Genomic DNA, 20,366 nt, shown 5'->3' with positions numbered 1-20,366 from the left:
ACCAGCCTTAAGGGCCGGTCATAGAACTATTTTGAAAAGTCGTCGCGGGCCGGATGAAATGGCTTCACGGGCTGGATCCGGCCCGCGGGTAAGCCTGTTTTATTTCCCATACTTTTTTTCGTTTTTTTTTATTTTTCCCTTGTTTAGGAGATACATTTGAGTAACTTTTGTTCTGCAAAACACTTTGTTTTGTTTAATCTTTAGTAATTAAATTTACATATGGGTCATTCCATCTGAAGCGGAACACCATTTGAAAATTACCATCTCCGATTCTGCTCAAATTTGGCAGAGCTGTTGAGACTATCAAAACATGCAAAAATCCCGAATTTTATCCAAATCGGACCTCCCCCTCCAGTTTTGTACCCTCCCAAAAAATCGACTTTTTGGCTATTTTTGAGCAAAACCCCTATCTTCAAACGACGATAACTCAGGAACCACAAATCTTAGAGAGTCGGTCTTAGACTCAATTTTGAAGGAAATTGGACGTAGAATCCATTTCCGTGATCAAAATTTGGATTAAAATATGTTTTCTACCTGTATTGCGCAATTCAAAACTTTGAATGGCCGTATCTCAAAACAGCCCTATTTATTTTTTAAATTTGACCTCAACATCGTATTCCCCGTCCAATTTTACATAAGAATCACTTATCGTCAGAAAGGAATATGTTTCGTTCCAGAGATATCGAATTTTAAAGTGTTGAGTATTTGAGATTACCTAAATTAGCTACACTCGCCACATATGCTAGAAGGACTCGGGCGCGCTTATCAATAATTACTACCTGGTGTTCTGTCAGATGAATTATTTTTATAATTTTATACGATTTTGAGATAATCAATACCTTGAACAATCTATTTTTTGTTTAAGGAATATTTATTGGGTAATTTTGAATGCACTGTTTTTCCTGATGTCAGTGTCATTGAACCATATTAGGTAAAATTTGAACTTTCAATATTTATTTGCAAATGCTACAACGTTTTTACAACACAATTAAAAAAAATCTATTGTTTTCATATTTTTCCTAATTCCTCATTTCTTCCCACTTTATCAAATTATTTATTTTATTTGAAGCAAGAACAAATGTAGAGCTGGATGTAGTAGATGAAATAATTCTCATGGGTTCTAGAGCTTTTGCCATGTGCGGTAGCAAAATAGTGTCATTCAGCAATAAACCCCAAAATCTGCCTTACGGTTAGAAAGATTGAGCATGATCATATTAAACTGATTTTTATATTGTGAACCAGTTTCATCTGAAAAATTGAGAATTTTTTTTCAATTCTGGTTCATTTAATTTCAAAAACGAAACCATATACTTCTGATACATGTGGACAGCAGCTGTATCGTCTTCCAAGATTTCGAAATGATTGACAAAAAAAAAAGATAATTGTTCGAACGGTTAATTAATCTTTGTGATTTTCTTACTTTTTTCAGCTTTATACTTTCCAGAAATCCTCTTGCTTAATCATGCTTCACGAGAGTATTATTCATGTTAATTCATAATTTTTGATACGATAATGTATTGTACACTTTTTCTTAAGTGTTACTTACAACATCAATTTCAATTTCCTGCTAGCACAGCGGGAATTCCATTCTGCTCTGAATTGCGTGTCGTTCTTGCTCTGTCCTGTGGGCTAGCACATAAATTCACCCCATACTATTTTTTTAAATTTAAGATTAATACAGCATTTTCCTACAATTTTTGCCTAATTTGCTAATGATTAATTGGGATGAAATCGTATTTCAATAAATAAACAGGTAGCAGTTATTGATCAGCGCGCCCGAGTCCTTCTAGCATATGTGGCGAGTGTAGCTAATTTAGGTAATCTCAAATACTCAAAACTTTAAAATTCGATATCTCTGGAACGAAACATATTCCTTTCTGTCGATAAGTGATTCTTATGTAAAATTGGACGGGGAATACGATGGTGAGGTCAAATTTAAAAAATAAATAGGGCTGTTTTGAGATACGGCCATTCAAAGTTTTGAATTGCGCAATGCAGGTAGAAAACATATTTTAATCCAAATTTTGATCACGGAAATGGATTCTACGTCCAATTTCCTTCAAAATTGAGTCTAAGACCGACTCTCTAAGATTTGTGGTTCCTGAGTTATCGTCGTTTGAAGATAGGGGTTTTGCTCAAAAATAGCCAAAAAGTCGATTTTTTGGGAGGGTACAAAACTGGAGGGGGAGGTCCGATTTGGATAAAATTCGGGATTTTTGCATGTTTTGATAGTCTCAACAGCTCTGCCAAATTTGAGCAGAATCGGAGATGGTAATTTTCAAATTTGCATTTTTTCTTGCACACTTCAGGTGGAATGACCCATATATCTTATTAAGTTTTTGTTTGTTTTGAGTAGTATTTGGCCTTTTCTACCACTTCCTTTCATTATATATTGTCTTTCTATTTTTTTCATAATTTTGTTACAGACACTTTTCAAATATTTTGCCCGTTTTTCACATTTTCTGTTATAGAATGGTACCATACATACCAATCAGCTTAGAACACCATACGCGGTGCTCGTGCTGTATCAAGAAGGTTGTTCCATGTTGCTCGGTTCTGGGCTGCAGCTCGCCAGTCTCCTAGGTTGCAGATCTTTCTTAGGTCCGCCTCGATCTGATTTCCCCATCGTGCACGCTGTGCTCCTGCTCGTCGGCCTGTGCCGCCATCCGGTCGCGCGCGGTCAAAGAGCATCCTGACAGGATGGTCTTCGTCCATCCTCGCGACATGGCCGGCCCATCTGAGCCTCCCGATTCTCGCCAGTGTGACGATGGTCGGTTCTCCCAGCAGCGCGTGCAGTTCGTGGTTCATGCGCCTTCGCCACTCGTTCTGAGCTGTACGTACTCCACCGTAGATCGTTCGCAGCACCTTCCGTTCGAAAACTCCAAGGGCCCGTTCGTCCTCTTGCCGCAGCGTCCAGGTCTCATGGCCATAGAGGGCAACCGGTCTAATCAGTGTCTTGTACAGGGTCAGCTTCGTGGCGCGTTGCACTCGATCAGATGTCAAGGTTTTCCGTAATCCAAAGTAGGCGCGATTCGCGGAGTGGATACGAGTCCGGATCTCTAAGCTGGTGTCGTTGTCGGCCGTTACCAGCGATCCCAAGTACACGAATTCGCTCACCTCCTCCAGCACATCGCCATCCACAGCTAAAGGGGTGAGTCTTGGGGGGTCAACGTCCTTTGAGCCCCTCCCTTTCATGTACTTTGTTTTCGTCGTATTCATGGCCAATCCAATTCGTCTTGCTTGCGTCTTTAAGGCGGTGTAAACCCTTTTCACCGTCTCTAGGTCTCTTGCTATAATGTCAATGTCGTCCGCATAAGCAAGAAGTTGGACTGTCCTGTTGCAAATCGTGCCTCTCGTGTCTATACCCGCTCTTCGCACAACTCCCTCAAGTCCGATGTTAAACAGCGCATTGGATAAGCCGTCACCTTGTCGTAACCCTTGGTGCGATTGAAAGGGGTCCGCTAGCTCCCCTGCCACTCGCACGTGACACATCACACGATCCAAGGTAGCCTTGATCAGCCGTGTCAGTTTGTCCGGAAATCCGTTCTCGTGCATGATCTGCCATAGCTGTTCGCGGTCGACTGTATCGTACGCTGCCTTGAAATCGATGAAGATGTGATGCGTGGGCACGTTGTACTCACGGCATTTCTCGAGGATCTGCCGGAGCGAGAAAATTTGGTCCGTGGTGGCCCGAGCGCCAGTAAACCCCGCTTGATAGGGGCCCACGAACCTCCGTGCGTACGGTGTCAGCAGACGGCAGAGGATCTGGGAGAGGATTTTATAGGCCGCGTTGATAAGCGTGATGCCGCGGTAGTTGCCGCAGTCCAGCTTATCGCCCTTTTTGTAGATGGGACACACGACACCATCCATCCATTCTTCTGGTAGTTTCTCCTCCCTCCAGATCTTAGAAATCACCAAGTGGATCGCCCTCGCCAACTGCTCTCCTCCATATTTGAAGAGCTCACCGGGTAACCGATCTTTACCGGCGGCCCTGTTGTTCTTCAGCTGCCTGATCTCCTTCTTCACCGTCTCCAGATCAGGTGCCGGGAACTGTTGGTCAGCAGCGGGCGGTCCAAGTTGGGCTTCAAAGCCGTCTCCATGCGCTACATCGCCGTTGAGGTGCTCGTTGAAGAACTGCTGCCACCTGTTCAACACCTCGCCTTTGTCCATAAGAAGGTTTCCCTCGGCGTCCCGACAAGTATTGGCTTGCGGCGCATAGCCTTTGCGGGACCGGTTAACCTTCTCGTAGAACTTTCGCGTCTCGTTCTGCCGGAACAGCTGCTCCATTTCGGCGCGATCGCGATCTTCCAGCTGGCGCTTCTTGAGCTTGAAGACCGTTCTCTGCTGTTTCAGCGCTTGTTTGTATCTGGCCACGTTCTCATCAGTTGCGGCTCTCAGCTTCACCGCGTAAGCTGCATTCTTCTCGTCAAGTAGCCGCTGGCACTCCTCGTCGAACCAGCGCTGTTTTCCAACTCGCACCGTACTACCTAGCGCGGCTTCAGCGGCACTGCCGATGGCCGAGCATATTCTGCTCCATCCATCGTTGAGCGAGGCAGCGCCGAGTTCCTCCTCCGTTGGCAGGCTCGCTTCCAGCTGCTGCACGTAGTGCTGAGCCGCAGCCGTGTCCTGCAGCCGCTCGGTGTTGAACGGCGGTGGGAGCCGGCTCCGTCGTCGGTGGTACGTCGTCGACAGTTTTGAGCGCATGCTTGCACCCACCAGGTAGTGGTCCGAGTGGATGTCCGCACCGCGGTACGTGCGCATGTTCCGTATGTCTGAGAAGAATCGGCCGTCGATGAGGACGTGGTCGATTTGTGTTTTTGTTCGTTGGTTAGGCGATGTCCAGGTGACTTTGTGGATGTCTTTCCGGGGGAAGAATGTGCTTCGTACCACCATACCGCGGGAGGCTGCGAAGTTGATGCACCGCTGGCCGTTGTCGTTGGTGACGGTGTGCAGGCTGTTCGGCCCGATCACCGGCTTGTACATCTCCTCCCTTCCTATGCGAGCGTTCATATCTCCGATGACGATCTTGACGTCCCTCTGCGGGCAGCTGTCGAACTTCTGCTCCAGCTTCGCGTAGAACGCTTCCTTCTCGGCATCGGATGATTCCTCGTGTGGGCAATGTACGTTGAAGATGTGATAGTTGAAGAAACGGCCTTTAATCCTCAACCTACACATCCGGTCGTCGATCGGCTCCCAATCTATCACACGACTCCGCATCTTGCCCAACACTATGAAGCCGGTTCCCAGCTTGTTTTCGGCTCCGCCGCTCTGGTACATGGTGAGCTCCAAAGCATCATCTTCGCTCCCTTCCAGCACATCTCCTGCAGTGCTACAACATCGAAGTTGCGGGGTTTGAGCTCGTTCAACAGAGCGTACTCATACCCATCGAAACGTAGCGATCTGCAGTTCCATGTTCCGAGTTTCCAATCGGTGTCCTTTTCGTGCCTAGGTCTATGCCGTTTGTTCCGGATCCTTATTCCTTCTTGATTGTTCGTAATGATTTTGGTTTCGGTATGCAGCCGGATTGGGGCTGCGATACCTAGTCTCGGGGTGGGGCTGCCACCTTGAAGCTACCGAGACCCAGCTCCGGTTTTCTCTCGACACCGTAACGGGGGCCTTTCTCACGAGGCCTAACGGCATAGCTACACCCTCCGAAGAGGATGGAGCCCCCCTTCCCTGTCAGCATACTACCAGAGTTCCCACCGGGGTTGGTTACCCGATCTCTCCAATGGTTACTAGTATCCCGGCTAGCGCCGCGGGGAGGCCAGGGTATCGGAGTTACTGGACAAGAGGCTAACGGACCGCTTGGTGGGTCTATTTTATTCCTGCGATACTCGAAGTACCTATGGTACGCCATGTCCAGTCGTTCGCCAACCAAGAATGGTACCATTATCATTTGAATTTTAAAAAAATACGTAGGGGCATAGTCTGGGACACTACAAAAATTACTGAAAACTTCTATTCACTTGAAATATTTGAAATGTTCGCTTGTTCGTTTTTTTGCTTTTTTGCTTTTTTGCTTTTTTGCTTTTTTGCTTTTTTGCTGTTTTGCTTTTTTGCTTTTTTGCTTTTTTGCTTTTTTGCTTTTTTGCTTTTTTGCTTTTTTGCTTTTTTGCTTTTTTGCTTTTTTGCTTTTTTGCTTTTTTGCTTTTTTGCTTTTTTTGCTTTTTTGCTTTTTTGCTTTTTTGCTTTTTTGCTTTTTTGCTTTTTTGCTTTTTTGCTTTTTTGCTTTTTTGCTTTTTTGCTTTTTTGCTTTTTTGATTTTTTGCTTTTTTGCTTTTTTTCTTTTTTGCTTTTTTGCTTTTTTGCTTTTTTGCTTTTTTGCTTTTTTGCTTTTTTGCTTTTTTGCTTTGCTTTTTTTGATTTTTTGCTTTTATTCTTTTTTTCTTTTTTGCTTTTTTTGCTTTTTTGCTTTTTTGCTTTTTTGCTTTTTTGCTTTTTTGCTTTTTTGCTTTTTTGCTTTTTTGCTTTTTTGCTTTTTTGCTTTTTTGCTTTTTTGCTTTTTTGCTTTTTTGCTTTCTTGCTTTTTTGCTTTTTTGCTTTTTTGCTTTTTTGCTTTTTTGCTTTTTTGCTTTTTTGCTTTTTTGCTTTTTTGCTTTTTTGCTTTTTTGCTTTTTTGCTTTTTTGCTTTTTTGCTTTTTTGCTTTTTTGCTTTTTTGCTTTTTTCCTTTTTTGCTTTTTTCCTTTTTTTGCTTTTTTGCTTTTTTGCTTTTTTGCTTTTTGCTTTATTGCTTTTTTGCTTTTTTGCTTTTTTGCTTTTTTGATTTTTTGCTTTTTTGCTTTTTTGCTTTTTTGCTTTTCTGCTTTTTTGCTTTTTTGCTTTTTTGCTTTTTTGCTTTTTGCTTTTTTGCTTTTTTGCTTTTTTGCTTTTTTGCTTTTTTGCTTTTTTGATTTTTTGCTTTTTTGCTTTTTTGCTTTTTTGCTTTTTTGCTTTTTTGCTTTTTTGCTTTTTTGCTTTTTTGCTTTTTTGCTTTTTTGCTTTTTTGCATTTTTGCTTTTTTTGCTTTTTTGCATGTTCTTATCATTTGATTTGTTAAATCCTAATTACCAACTTCAACAATCACGCCAAAGTTTTTCTAAAACTCATTAATTCCGAACACAAAAAGAGGAAAACATTGATCAAAATTCAATGGAAATCTAATTTACTTTCGCAACGACAGGCCCACCACAATCGGAGACATTCTTTCCCAGGGTGATCAAGATTCATGTCGCGATGGCTTTCCCCCCTGTAAGCACAGTGAACAGTGTCGCCTCCCCCGTTCAAAAGCCATCGCACGACCAATTTGCATAAACCCACTCTCGAAGTCTGTTTGCTTTTTCTTGTTGGCTGGTGGAAAAAGCTCGCGCCTAATCAGACACTGTGATTAATTAAAGCTGCCTCCCTTCGGGAGTCCTCTTCGGCAAAGTAAACTTCTTCTCCTAATCAGCGACAAATTATCGACGTCCACAAACTGGCGACGGGAGACTCTCACTAATCTTGAGTTTTTTCATGTAGTTGGGTTAGTCTTTCGATTTATTGGAATTTTTGGTTGCTTGGGTTTGGTAAAAATTGAGTTAGTAAAAATTCTTGAATTTCTGTTATTTTTTTTTTAAAGGCGCACTCAATTTTCTTTAGAAACTGATATTTTTGTGTAAATTCTTATAATGCAAAACATAAAACAATCTAAAAAGCAACTCACATCTACCACATTTGGTTTATCCAACCTTCTTCCCAAATCACGCAAATTCTACTTCGTACCCATCAACGCAATCCAATAAGCCCCAACCAAAAGCCCCCAGCGAACTTTTTCCAAGCTCATTGCTCAATTGTTCACACCCCGCTCCTGCCACATCAAGACTTTGCCAAAGTGGGTCATTTGCGGGTGCCTGTTGAATGGGCCGGCCTGTCGGAAGTTCCATCCGCGAAATGTGCGAAATCACTCGAAAATGGTTCGATCATTAACGGAGCACGATGTCGAGGGGCGGCGATTGCCGTCTCCCCACTGGAAATGGGTACTTCACAAACTCAAAACGTTGTTCATTTTTGAAACAGTGTGTATTTTTTCTGCAAGTTGGCATTCTGTTCCTTTTTTTAAGGGATCGTTCAGAAATGATGCATGTTTTAGTTTATGCATAAGCTTTGTTTTTAAAAGTTTTAAAAATTTGAACGAATAATGATTAAAGGAGTTAGTTGGAGATAGTTTGCCTTTGGACAAAGTTATTCATTTCAAGAGCAATTACAGCTCAAATTGGGATTTTTTCTAGTATTTTTGTACCCGACCCTCTCCGATTTCAATGAAACTTTGTAGACATGTTATCCTAGGCCTATATAAGCCAATTTTGTGTACCTATATGAAGCCAATTGTACTCGAAAATAACATTTGAGAAGGGCGTAAGTAATGTAAATATTTCTGTATATTGTAATTTTAAAAATACTGTATCTCGAAGCCATTTCATCGTATCAAATAGTGAAAAAAGACAAACTTGTAGGAAATTGGACGGGCTTTCTTTAAAAATACACTGAAAGAAAAATAAACGCCACTTCAATGAGATTTTTCAATTTTTATGTTTAATTGTTTAATTTTAAGGTGATGTCTCAATTTTTTTCGTTCAAAATTTTTGAGGAAATAGCGAAAACTGCAGGATGGTATGTCTCTCCTAAAAAAATACAAAAATCATTTACTAAAACTGTTTTTTTGAAAAGTGATCTAAGCGCCAAATTTATTTTAGACCGATAGTTGGAATCGATTCTTAAGACAATTTTACACATAAGTCTCCAAATTGACCATTGTCCTATGCCCAATCCTTGTGAAGAACAAGCGGTTTTAAAAATAAAAATGTTGAAAAATAGGTTTTTCTGTGGTTTTTGCGAACATCTATATGACAGACTTGATTTTTCAGTCTCGAAAATATTTTTACCGGAAAGTTCATCCGATTTCCCATATGTTTGTCTTTGACAGCTTTTTGGTTTGACTCGTTTTACTATTTACGTAAGCTTATTTACCATCCAGGTTTCTACAACACTGAAATTTTTTTCTATTTTCAGTTGTGAGCAATGTAATTAAGCTTATATCTGTAAGCCGATACATCCAATTGAAATGCTGTCTAAGGCATACTTATGGGAAATTGGACGAGCTTTCCGGTGAAAATATTTTGAGACTGAAAAATTAAGTCTGTCATATAGAAATTGCCAAAAAACACCAAAAACCCTATTTTTTCTACCTTTAATTTTTTGAAACCGCTGTATCTTCACAAGGATTGGACATAGGACAATGGTCAATATGGAGACTTTTGTGTAAAATTGTCTAAGGAATTGATTCCCACTATCGGGTTTTAAAAATTTTGACGTTAAGATCACTTAAAAAAAAACTATTTTAGTTAATGATTTTTTTTTTTGTAGGAGAGACATACCATCCTGCATTTTTCGTAAGTCTTTTTGTAACATCTTAAGCTATTTCCTCAAAAATTTTGAACGAAAAAAATCGTGACATCACCTCAAAATTTAACTTTTTAACTTAAAAATTGAAAAATTTCATAGATGCGGCGTGTATTTTTCATTCAGTGTATTTTTTCAGAAAGCCCGTCCAATTTCCTACAAGTTTGTCTTTGACCACTTTCTGATACGATGAAACAGCTTCGAGATACAGTATTTTTAAATTACAAAGTACAGAAATATTTAAATTACTTACGCCCTTCTCAAATGTAATTTTCGAGTACAATTGGCTCCATATACACAAAAATGGCTAATTGTAATTGTAATTGATTGTTTATTTGTGACGAGAGCCGGTTAGTTTACAACTTTTTATCTGGTTAAGGAGGTAACATGTCTACAAAGTTTCATTGAAATCGGAGAGGGTCGGGTACAAAAGTACCAGAAAAATTCCTGATTTGAGCTGGAATTGGAAAATAATCAAGATCTATTTAAATTTGAGTTATTGAATCCATTCTAAAACAAAATCCATTTCATCGGAAGGGTCATTTGACCAAATTTGTTTTTTCACTGTCAAGGTGTTTCGCTAAATTATAAATGTTTCAGGCATGAAGAAATTTGACGAATTTCTTCAAAAAAAATTGTCTTGAATTTCAAAACTCTACCAACTCACACGAAATCGGGAAAAGTTGCCCCGACCCCTCTTTGATTTGCGTGAAACTTTGTCCTTAGTGGTAACTTTTGCCCCTGATCACGAATTCGAGTTATAACAACATTTTTTGAAAATGCTCAAAATTTTCACAAAACTACGTATTTTCGAAAAAAACTCAAAATTTCCGTTTTTACAATGTGGGTTTCAAATGATCGGGATTTTTTCATACATTTCGAATGTAATAACAACATTTTTTAAAATACTCAAAATTATCACAAAACTACGTATTTCTGAAAAAATACTCAACATTTCAGTTTTTACAATATACTTATTTACAAAATTCAGTTTTTACAAAATACTGTCACACGTAAAACTACGGTGGCTTGAGACATCTAGAATTTCAAGGGCCTCAGTGGTACAATTTGCGGTGCGTCTCAGTACTAATGAGGTGGTTGCGGTTTCAAGTCCCGTCGTCCCTTAGAAAAAATCGGATACAAAGTAACAATTAATGAAAAAATCTCCAACATTTGATACCCACATTGTAAAAAACTGAAATATTTAATATTTTTTTCAAAAATACGAAAGTTTTGTGAAAATTTTGTATTTTTTCACAAATTTGTGTGATTACTTTCAAAATGTACAAAAAATCCCGATTATTTGATACTCAGATTGCGAAAAAAATAAATTTGGGTTTTTTTTCGAAAATACGTAGTTTTGTGATTATTTGGATATTTTCACAAATTTGTGCTATAACTTAAAAAAAAACCGATCATTTGATACCTGTCTTGTGAAAAACGGAAATTTTGAGTATTTTTTTTTTCAAAAATACGTAGTTTTGTGAATGTTTGGAGTATTTTCAAAAAAAATTGTTATTTTGTTCGAAATGTATGATAAAATCCCAATCATTTGATACCTATATTATAAAAACTGGAATTTACAGTATTTTTTTCGAAAATACGTAGTTTTGTGAATATTTTGAGTATTTTCAAAAAATGTTGTTATGACATTCGAAATGTATAAAAAAATCCCGATCGTTTGATACCCATATTGTATAAACTGAAATTCTGAGTATTTTTTCGAAAATACGTAGTTTTGTGAAAATTTTGAGTATTTTCAAAAAATGTTGTTATTACATTCAAATGAATGAAAAAATCACGATCGTTTGAAACCCACATTGTAAAAACGGAAACTTCGAGTATTTTTTTTCAAAAATACGTAGTTTTGTTAAAAATTTTAGTATTTTCAAAAAATGTTGTTATAACATTCGAATTTTTTAAAAAAAATCCTGATCGTTTGATACCCATATTGTAAAAACTGAAATTTTGAGTATTTTTTTTCGAAAATACGTAGTTTTGTGAAATTTTTTAGTGTTTTCAAAAAAAATAATTTACATTCGAAATGTATGAAAAAATTCTAATCATTTGATACCCATATTGCAACAACAATAATTTTGAGTATTTTTTCGAGAAACATTGAATTTTCAAAATACAGGAAAAATATGTATCTTTATGAAAATTTTCATGATATTGTAATTTGAACACATCATCCCGATTCCAAAATACTATAATTGTTTGATGATTGCATGATTTTCATACGATTAAAGCCAATGTCTCCCTTATAGCCAAAATCCCACAAGCTCTGTGCCTCGGTTAAGCACTGGACCGAATCAAAACCGGGGCAGTGCAAAACCGAGGCGTGCAAAACCGAGGCATGACTGTATATCAAAATTTTGGTAAGTGTCTGCTCTATAACTTCGTGGAACATTGTTACACTCTAAAAAATAACCCTGCAAAATTAGAAAAAAAACACGAAATCTAAAATGAAAAATTATGTTCTAAATGAAAAAAATGGGTCAATGTAGATTCGAAAAGAACATTAAATTTCCCATAAAATGACATGTTCCAAAAAATTTTACAATTGAGTAAAGGAAAATGGCAGAGTTTTTAAAAGTTTTTTAGTGTTTTTTTCGATGATAAATACGTTTTTTCGGAATTCTGAGTACGCCATCAAATCGTGCGTACAATTTTACTTAAAATTCTCTTTGACAGCAAATTTCTATCTCATCAGGCTGGTTTCAGACTGAAAATTATTGAAAAACACCTCTTTTTTCGCATGTTCAAAACTGGAAGGGGTCATACCGCCCCTCCGCCACGAGGTATCAAAAAACGAACCTCGGATTCAGGGACAAAACTAACCCCTTAGGACAAAGTTTCACGCAAATCGAAGAGGGATCGGGGCAACTGCTGTGTGAGTTGGTAGAGAATTACCCAAATACAAATTTTTAACTTAAGGAATGCCTCATTTAAGGACAACCCCCCTGGGCAAACGGTTTGCGCAAAACTGAAGGAACAATCTCAAGGACAAAGAACGACGCGATTTTTTGCTGTTTTTTTCCTAGCCTCCCCACAAATTTCCACGAAAAAGGGAAACGATTACCTAACACAATTGCCGGGAAATCGATGGGGTGGACCGGACGGGGAGAAGTCAGACAAAAAAAAAACAAAACGACTGTAAAGCGATAGCAGAGAGAGAAAAAAAAACTCCTGCTGAATTGCTGATTGATCCCCCTAGCAGCTGATGGAGAAAAGAAAAACTTACATCTAGGGTGAGTGAACTTCGAGTTGGGTCTGATTTCGAAGAAATGTCTCAAAGTGAGGCAAGCTTGAAGGTGAGGACATTTTACCCTAGAAGGGAAACTTCTGCCCAGAAGGGACAAAAACTGCATTCGTCGCTGTACCTCGCAAGAGAAGCGATTAACGACCTTTGGACATCACGATGGGAGGAAGATTGCGGGGGTAGGCTCTGTGAAGCATCATTGATTGGTTCAATTTATCGGAACAGTTTTCACCGTTTCGTTGAATGATTGCGATTGATTGGCGCTGTCGATGTGCTGACGCTGATGCTGGCGTATTGAGAGAAGGATAAAAATGACTTGTGGTGATTTTTGGATGGATTCTAATGAACACCAACTGCCATCAACTTAAAGTCATAGTTTTGGACTGTACACTTAAAATGATTTTTTCAGAATTAATTGCTAAACCTTCTACTAAAATTTAACATCAATTTACCAGCACTTCCAGCAATAATTTCTCATCATGCATTCACCCATCCAGATCTACCCGTGACTCTCGCCAGCGCCGCCGGGGACATCACCACATACAATCATGTCAGGCGGTGGCCACAAAGTGCGCACCCCGTTGGCAACACCACTGTCGTTCATCATCAGCGGTGTGTGTGTGTGAGGTGTGAGTGGCCAAGTCGCCGAAGGCGACTCTTGCCTCGTGCACAAGACATATCTGTACGTTAAGATACAGCTGTAGAAAGTCCACCCTAGAATTAGTTATCGCAAAGCCTCGAGACGTGATCGATGGAAGACCGGCGCACTGTGTATTGGGTCAACCATTTAGATCGCGGTACTGTGAGCACGCGGGATGACCCCCGCGGGAAGTGGTTCGGCGATGATGCGATTTGTCACTTGGTTGACCATCGCGACCACGAGCTGCAGCAGCAATCGATGGTTAGCTGGAGTTGGAGCTATTCATATTAGGCGTAACGAACATTCGACGAAACGGCCGAATTCCACGGTGTAACGCAGTTTGTGCCTTCGCCGTTAACGGATCAATTAGCGTCCGCGTCCCGGGAACCACCTGGGATGTCTTGTTTGGCCGCATATTTGCTGCGATTTTGATCAACGGCGTGCTTGCTTGCATCATCGGGCGTCCATATCTGCGTCATAACTAAATCTTGCGAAACCACGGGCTGGAACACACGTTTGATGAGATATGAACGCCGTATGTTTGCATTCGATTTGATTCGGATCTATGCAATGTGGTAATTGGATGAGATATTGAATCTTGTTAAAAGCTTGAATCTGGGAAGTCGGTTAGTTTGTCAAATTAGTTAAAATTATGTTTGATTCTCAAATGATATGCAAATTGCTTAAAACGTTGCTTTTGTTATATTAATAAATATCAATCAATTTATAAAAATATTGATTTATCCAAACAGTTGCGTCTTACTTTAATTCCAAAGTTTGAACCGGAGAATGGATAGCATTTTCAAATTCTTTAGAAAATTTTCCACAAAGGGAAGATAAAATCAGATTCTGGTTAATAAGCTGTTGTTTTTTCAAATAAAAATTAAACAAATATCAAATTTTTAAGCTTCAAAACAGTTTAAATGGCAGTATACATCCTGCAACCTATTTTTTTATTTTATTTCAAAGATAAAACACTTTTTTCAATTTTAAAGAATTAAAAAAATCATACCATGGTTTCAACCTTTAAATTAATAAAGTGTTATAAAATGGATTATATGTAAACAAATGCAGCTGTTTTGCAATCATTAGTATTAAAAAAACTATTTTGTTAGCGATTTTATTTGTAATTAAATATGTTTTTTTTTCTTTACTGTACAAAAAATTATCACAAGAAATTAAATTCTCCAAGACCCCCCGCTCCCCCTTCAAAAATTTATCGAAAAATCAGAGGGACAACAAAATGTTGCAAAAAATATTAAATAAGCACTGAAAATACTTTCACAATTGGTTGTAAACTATTAAGCATAAATTGGCTATCGTTTATTCCTGCATTCTGAATCAAATTGTTCTTTTTAAAGCTTTTTACGAACACTGAATCCTCAAGAATCCTCAAGACCACAGTTCGGGAAAGACGTGAAACTTGAGGAAAAATATATTCATAAATTTATTGATATTTTGCCAATTTGTGACGGTGGCTTATCCATGACTCTGTGCTTTCTTGTACTAAACTTGCTGGTTTTCCTATCTAGTTAGCATAAGAGAGCACAGAGACATCGATATCTGTAATGATTCAAAATTTATTTTATGAAACATAGTAATAAATATCATGGTAATATAACATCTGGGAAGGGGTACTTCTTTTATGTCAGAAAAAATGTGTGATTTTACCTCTGGAAAAGTGGAATGTTACCACTTTTCTGGTGTAATGCCACTTCAGTTTAACTTGAGGATAAATTACATCATTAAAGACGTCATTTTCTACCTTCCAAATTTACAACTTCCAAATTTACATTATTTTTTAACTGTGTAATACTTTCCAATATTTTTGGAAAATATCGAAAATCTAGATAAAAAATTATTGAAAATATTTTTTTGTACCGTTTTTAATTTACTCTAAGGCAGGCCTACCCAACATCCGGCCCGCGACGTCTTTTCAAAATAGTTCAATAACCGACCCTTGAAACATCAATTAAATAAATTGGGTGACTTAATTTGAACAAATATAAGCTTAAGATTTTTTTTTTAATGTTACAAAAAAAAATCAATTAGGAACATTAAATAAGTTGTTTTTTTTGCTTTGCATTCTTCATGTTTGTATTTAATCAATAATAATCATTATTTCGATATTTATAATTTCAGAATCGATTATCAACACCTAAACTCCCAAGCTCGAGAAAAAGGGAGAGTTTCCATATAACCTACCCCTTTTTCTCGAGCTTGGGAGTTTAGGTGTTAAAGTGAAATGTGGCGCAAAAAAATAAAATAATCCATTTCGTAAAATTTTAAACACTTGGGTTGTTGTCTTTACATGTACTAAAAGACAATTAATTTAAATTTCATACAGGTTTCACTGTGTTTATTTCAGATTGATTTTGTTCTTGTTGAGAAACTTATAATTATTTTTTTATTTATAAATGAGTTTAAAAAAAATGCAATGTTTTGATAAAAAAAACCTCATAATTTGGTTCATACTGAAAATCATACTCAAATGGTTCATGGTCATCATGGTTCATACTCAATAGGGTGCCCAGAAAAAAATACCCCCTGCTCCACAAGCGGAAAACGGTTTATTGGGTTATTTTAAGCATCTGTTTTTTTTTTCTTTTTTTTTTTTTGAAGCATCTGTGTAAATTTTGAGCGAAATTGGTTGAGATTAACCCATTGATACCCGAGCCTAAAGTTGATGAAAAAAATGTTGTTCATACATAAATGATTTTTTTCGCTAATAACTTTTTAGGTTTAAGTTTTACAGCTTTGGTATGTTCTACAAAGTTGTAGAGCATTAAATTTTCAATTAGAATCTCACTTTTGAGAATATTTGGATGGAAGTAGCGTACCGTGAAAACCGTATGAAAGTTGGGTTTTACATACATTTTTTCGATTTTTCCCATACAAACTTCACCTTCGAGTATCAATGGGTAAATGTTGACCGATTTTGCTCATATTTGGCCCAGAGTCCTAAAATAGCCCAAGGAACAATATTCAGCTTGTAGAGCGAGGTTTTGAGAAAAAGTCCCATATTCTGGGCACCCTAATACTCAATCATACTGAAAATAAAGATCGCTGCAAATATTTTTAAAATATTCAAAAATGTTTAAAAAAATTAGTCAAAAAATCAGGGAGCATAATTTTTTTTATAAGCTTTAATAGTTTAAAGAAAATCGAAGAGTAATGAATTATAAACTATTCAATAAATATATTGTTCAACTCTTTTTTTAAATTGTGTGTGTGGTTAAAATCATTTTCAAATATTTTGTAAAATATTTGAACAACGCAAATTTTTTTTTTTTTTTTTGTAAAAATGATTTCAATCCTAATTTTGCTTGAATAAATTTTATCATGCCTTATTGATTTTTTATGTATGAGAAATTCTCTACGAAATCGGTCTTTTTTTAATTTTTATTTTTGTATTTTTTAGTCCGGCTGAAACTTTTTTGGTGCCTTCGGTATGCCCAAAGAAGCCGTTTTTCATCATTAGTTTGTCCATATAATTTCCCATACAAATTTGGCAGCTGCTCATGCAAAAATGATATATGAAAATTTAAAAATCTGTATCTTTTGAAGGAATTTTTTGAACATCTTGGGCAAAGTTGTAGGTATGGATAAGGACTACACAGTAATTTTTTTGTGATTTTTAATTTCACTTTTTATAACTAAAACTTGATTTAAAAAAAAAAAACACTATTTTTTCTGATATGTTTAAGGAGACATCGAATGCCAACATTTCAGCAATTTCACAATCTTTCACCGAGTTATGGATTTTTTAATCAATACTGATTTTTTCAAAAAATCTAATTATGGGTCACAACAATTTTTCAACTTAATTTTTCGATGTAAAATTGAATTCGCAATCAAAAAGAACTCTAGTGAAATTTTGATAAAGCGCACCGTTTTCAAGTTTAAGCCATTTTTAGGTGACTTTTTTGAAAATAGTCGCTGTCATTAACTTTTTAAATTAGTGCCCATGTTTGCCCACTTTTGAAAAAAATATTTTTGAAAAGCTGAGAAAATTCTCTATATTTAGCTTTTGTGAACTATGTTGATAAGACTTTTAGTTGTTGAGATATTGCCATGCAAAGGTTTATAAACAGGAAAATTGATGTTTTCTAAGTCTCACCCAAACAGCTCACCATTTTCTATTGTCAATATCTCAGCAACTAATGGTCAGATTTTCAATGTTTAAATATGAAACATTCGTGAGATTTTCCGACCTTTTCGGAAACATCATTTTTTTTTTATTTTAGACTATCATTTCGAAAGGGCGTTATATTGAATGTTTGGGAGTTCAACTTTTTGTTATAAAAAGTTAAATAAAAAAATTAAAAGATAATTATTTTTTTCGATCAAAAAATTCCTTCTCAAGATACAGATTTTCATTTCATCCCGCAAAACAGTTATAGACTCTAATCTAATGATACAAAACTGCATCATTTAAATAAGAAAAAAAAGTCGAATTGCGAAATCGTAGAGAACAACTCTCGCCTTGCTCTGAAAAAATCATCAGTGTGCAACTTAGTGCTTAATTATCGTTTCAAGCCAGATTGATCGACTCAAGAAAGAGTCTTCAGAAATGAATTTAAGAAATAGTTTGAAACAGTTGTTTTCTTTTCTGTCGAAAAAGCCATTTAATCACCGTTTCAGTTTGTCTTTGGCTACCCCCCAAAATCACCATAAATAAACACTGAAGTACCCGTCGAAACCCCTTCGAAAACGGGATATTTCACCGCGATAATCCACTCGCCACACCGCGAGTTTATCGCTCGTGGTCACACAGAAAGATAAATCCCGCGTGCCGCCGAAAAGCCCCAAATTAAATTAATGCTCGACATGCGAAACCTACCTGTCCCAAATTGGCGAAGCCATATTTATCGGCGATGATATCGGCGACATCCGCACCCGTCGGTATGTACACGGCAAACTCGTTCAGGTAGATCGCTTCCGGCCGGTTCCGGCTTCTGGTTCTGGGGCCACCACTGACACCGGTTCTGGTTCTCCCGGTAGCACTACTATTAATTATGGCGTCCGCGGTGACGCTCGAATTATAATTATTGGACACATTATCATCATCATCATCATCAGCATCGGCATTATTTGCATTAACATAATCAACATCATTTGTTGAAATTAAATTCGCTCCGGACGCCGCAAGGGTCACGTTCTGGCCACCACCGGCCGGAAGCAGGGCCTGGACCTGGGTTAGGATGGCCACGGCCACCGTCAGTATGACCACCACCGGCTCTCTTAGGACCACCATTCCGGCTGTCGTTGCTGGTCGTCACACCCTGGCAACTGGTCGTCCGGACGATCTGGAAGGTGGCGGTGGCGGTGGAAGGTCTCTGCTGGAACCTGCTATCGCGCTCATAAAGCGTCACCCTGGTGGTGTCTAGCCGAAACAACCTTTGATTGATGACCCGTCGGAGGGGATTCCGAAACCAATCAGCACTAAATTAATTATTTCAATTTTCCTCACGAATCACACAACACTCGAAGCATTTTCCCCCCGTCACTTCTTCTTCCTTTTCTTCTTGCAGGAATTTTTCTCACGCCACCCTCACACTCACAGAACGGGCTCGAACTCCTCAGGTGGGTGTGTGCCTCCCACGATTAGGGATTCCGGGCACGAAAACGCGATTGACCCCAGCCTCTTCCTCGGTGTTGCCTCGGTTCCTTCCTTCCACTCGAAGGGAGCCCTGCGAAAAGAAAGCGGAAGAAACATTATCATTATGATGTTTTGCTTGCGTGACTGTAAATCATTTCGCTATTTTTCTGTGGTGGTCTGGCAAAAGGTTTTTCTTTACCCGGATGGTTAGGGTTGTTCTTGCAAGATTTGGTTGTAGATAGGTTCATAATTCAGCAGTTCTTAACCTTTTTGCAATAGAAAAAAAAAGATTTTTAATGATTTTTTTTATTGGACACTTTAATTCCTCGCAAACATTCTATAGGTGCCATTGTACATAAACGTTGTATGAATCAAAGTAGTACTCTAAAACGGGAAAAATTTACAGGATTTCATTTTTTTTAAATATTATTCAACTGAATACTTTTCTCATGATATATATATATTTTGCAACAAGAAAAATGTTATTTCATGTAGTGGGGATGACTATGGGTCAAAAAACGATACACCTCTCGTAATTTCTAACTAACAAAAATAATTAAAATGATGTCGAAATTTTTTATCTTAGAATTGTTCTTAGAAAGTTTACATGGATAGAAATCCTGTATGCTAATCCGATAACTTTATGTTTTTGAATTCGTTAACATTGAAATGTTTCCAAAATAGTCAACATTTTTGCCGATTTTGAACAACAATGTTGTCGATTTGGAAAACATTTACATCGAAATCGAGATTAATTTTGACGATTTTGGAAACATTTCGTAAATGCTTACAAGATTTCTGTCAGTGTATTTTCTCATTGGGTCAAATGAAACAAACATGATGCTCAAATACAAATAAATGGTCAAAATAAGTCATCCAACAGTGTTACATGTTCAAGGGAATCATATTGACATGCTACAGTGTTGGAAGCGGAGATTTTTAAATATTGAAGTACCATTTGAGCAATTTCAAAAAGTTTATTAAAATGATGATTTTTTGAGAGGTCATTTTTGACCAAAAACATACCTCAATTTTAGACACCTGCCAAAATGACAGGATTGGTTTAATCAATTGAACTTTTTAATTTAGCAACGTAATGGGTAATTGGATTACTGAAATCGAAACTATGGATCTGAAAAAATAATTGTGATTGCATATTTGAAGGAAAAAAGAGAATTGTATTATTTCTGTAATTTTTTTAAATCATAATGAATTACGCAAAGGAAGATTTTAGATTTAAAAAACTTTTTTCTCTGGGTTTCTTTTTGTTGTTAGTCAGCTTCGCTAAACAACAAAACAATATGAATTGATTTTTAAATAAATGATGTATTTATAAGGAGTACGAATAAAATCAATGATTACATCATGCAACCCAAATTTGAAATGTATTGACTGGGTACCTTGCAACATCAATTTATGTTGCGCGACATTTTTTGGAAGTTTTGGT

General features: G+C 37.4%; 1 protein-coding gene across 2 annotated transcripts in view; it reads right to left on the bottom strand.

Moving 5' to 3' along the window:
* The window catches only part of LOC120420959 (furin-like protease 2), a 328,512-nt gene extending 309,653 nt beyond the window's left edge, over positions 1–18,859 (bottom strand). Inside the window, exon 1 of one of the 2 annotated variants that reach the window (XM_052710358.1) lies at positions 18,161–18,859. In XM_052710358.1, the coding sequence (XP_052566318.1) occupies positions 18,161–18,574 (414 nt within the window). In that variant the 5' untranslated portion in view covers positions 18,575–18,859. The remainder of the gene's footprint in view (positions 1–18,160) is intronic. The other variant, XM_039584094.2, reaches the window with a different exon arrangement.
* Positions 18,860–20,366: the final 1,507 nt, after the last annotated feature.

This window comes from Culex pipiens, chromosome 3 (genome assembly GCF_016801865.2).
Source record: "Culex pipiens pallens isolate TS chromosome 3, TS_CPP_V2, whole genome shotgun sequence".
Taxonomy (NCBI): domain Eukaryota; kingdom Metazoa; phylum Arthropoda; class Insecta; order Diptera; family Culicidae; genus Culex; species Culex pipiens.
This window is presented reverse-complemented; position numbering and strand designations above follow the sequence as displayed.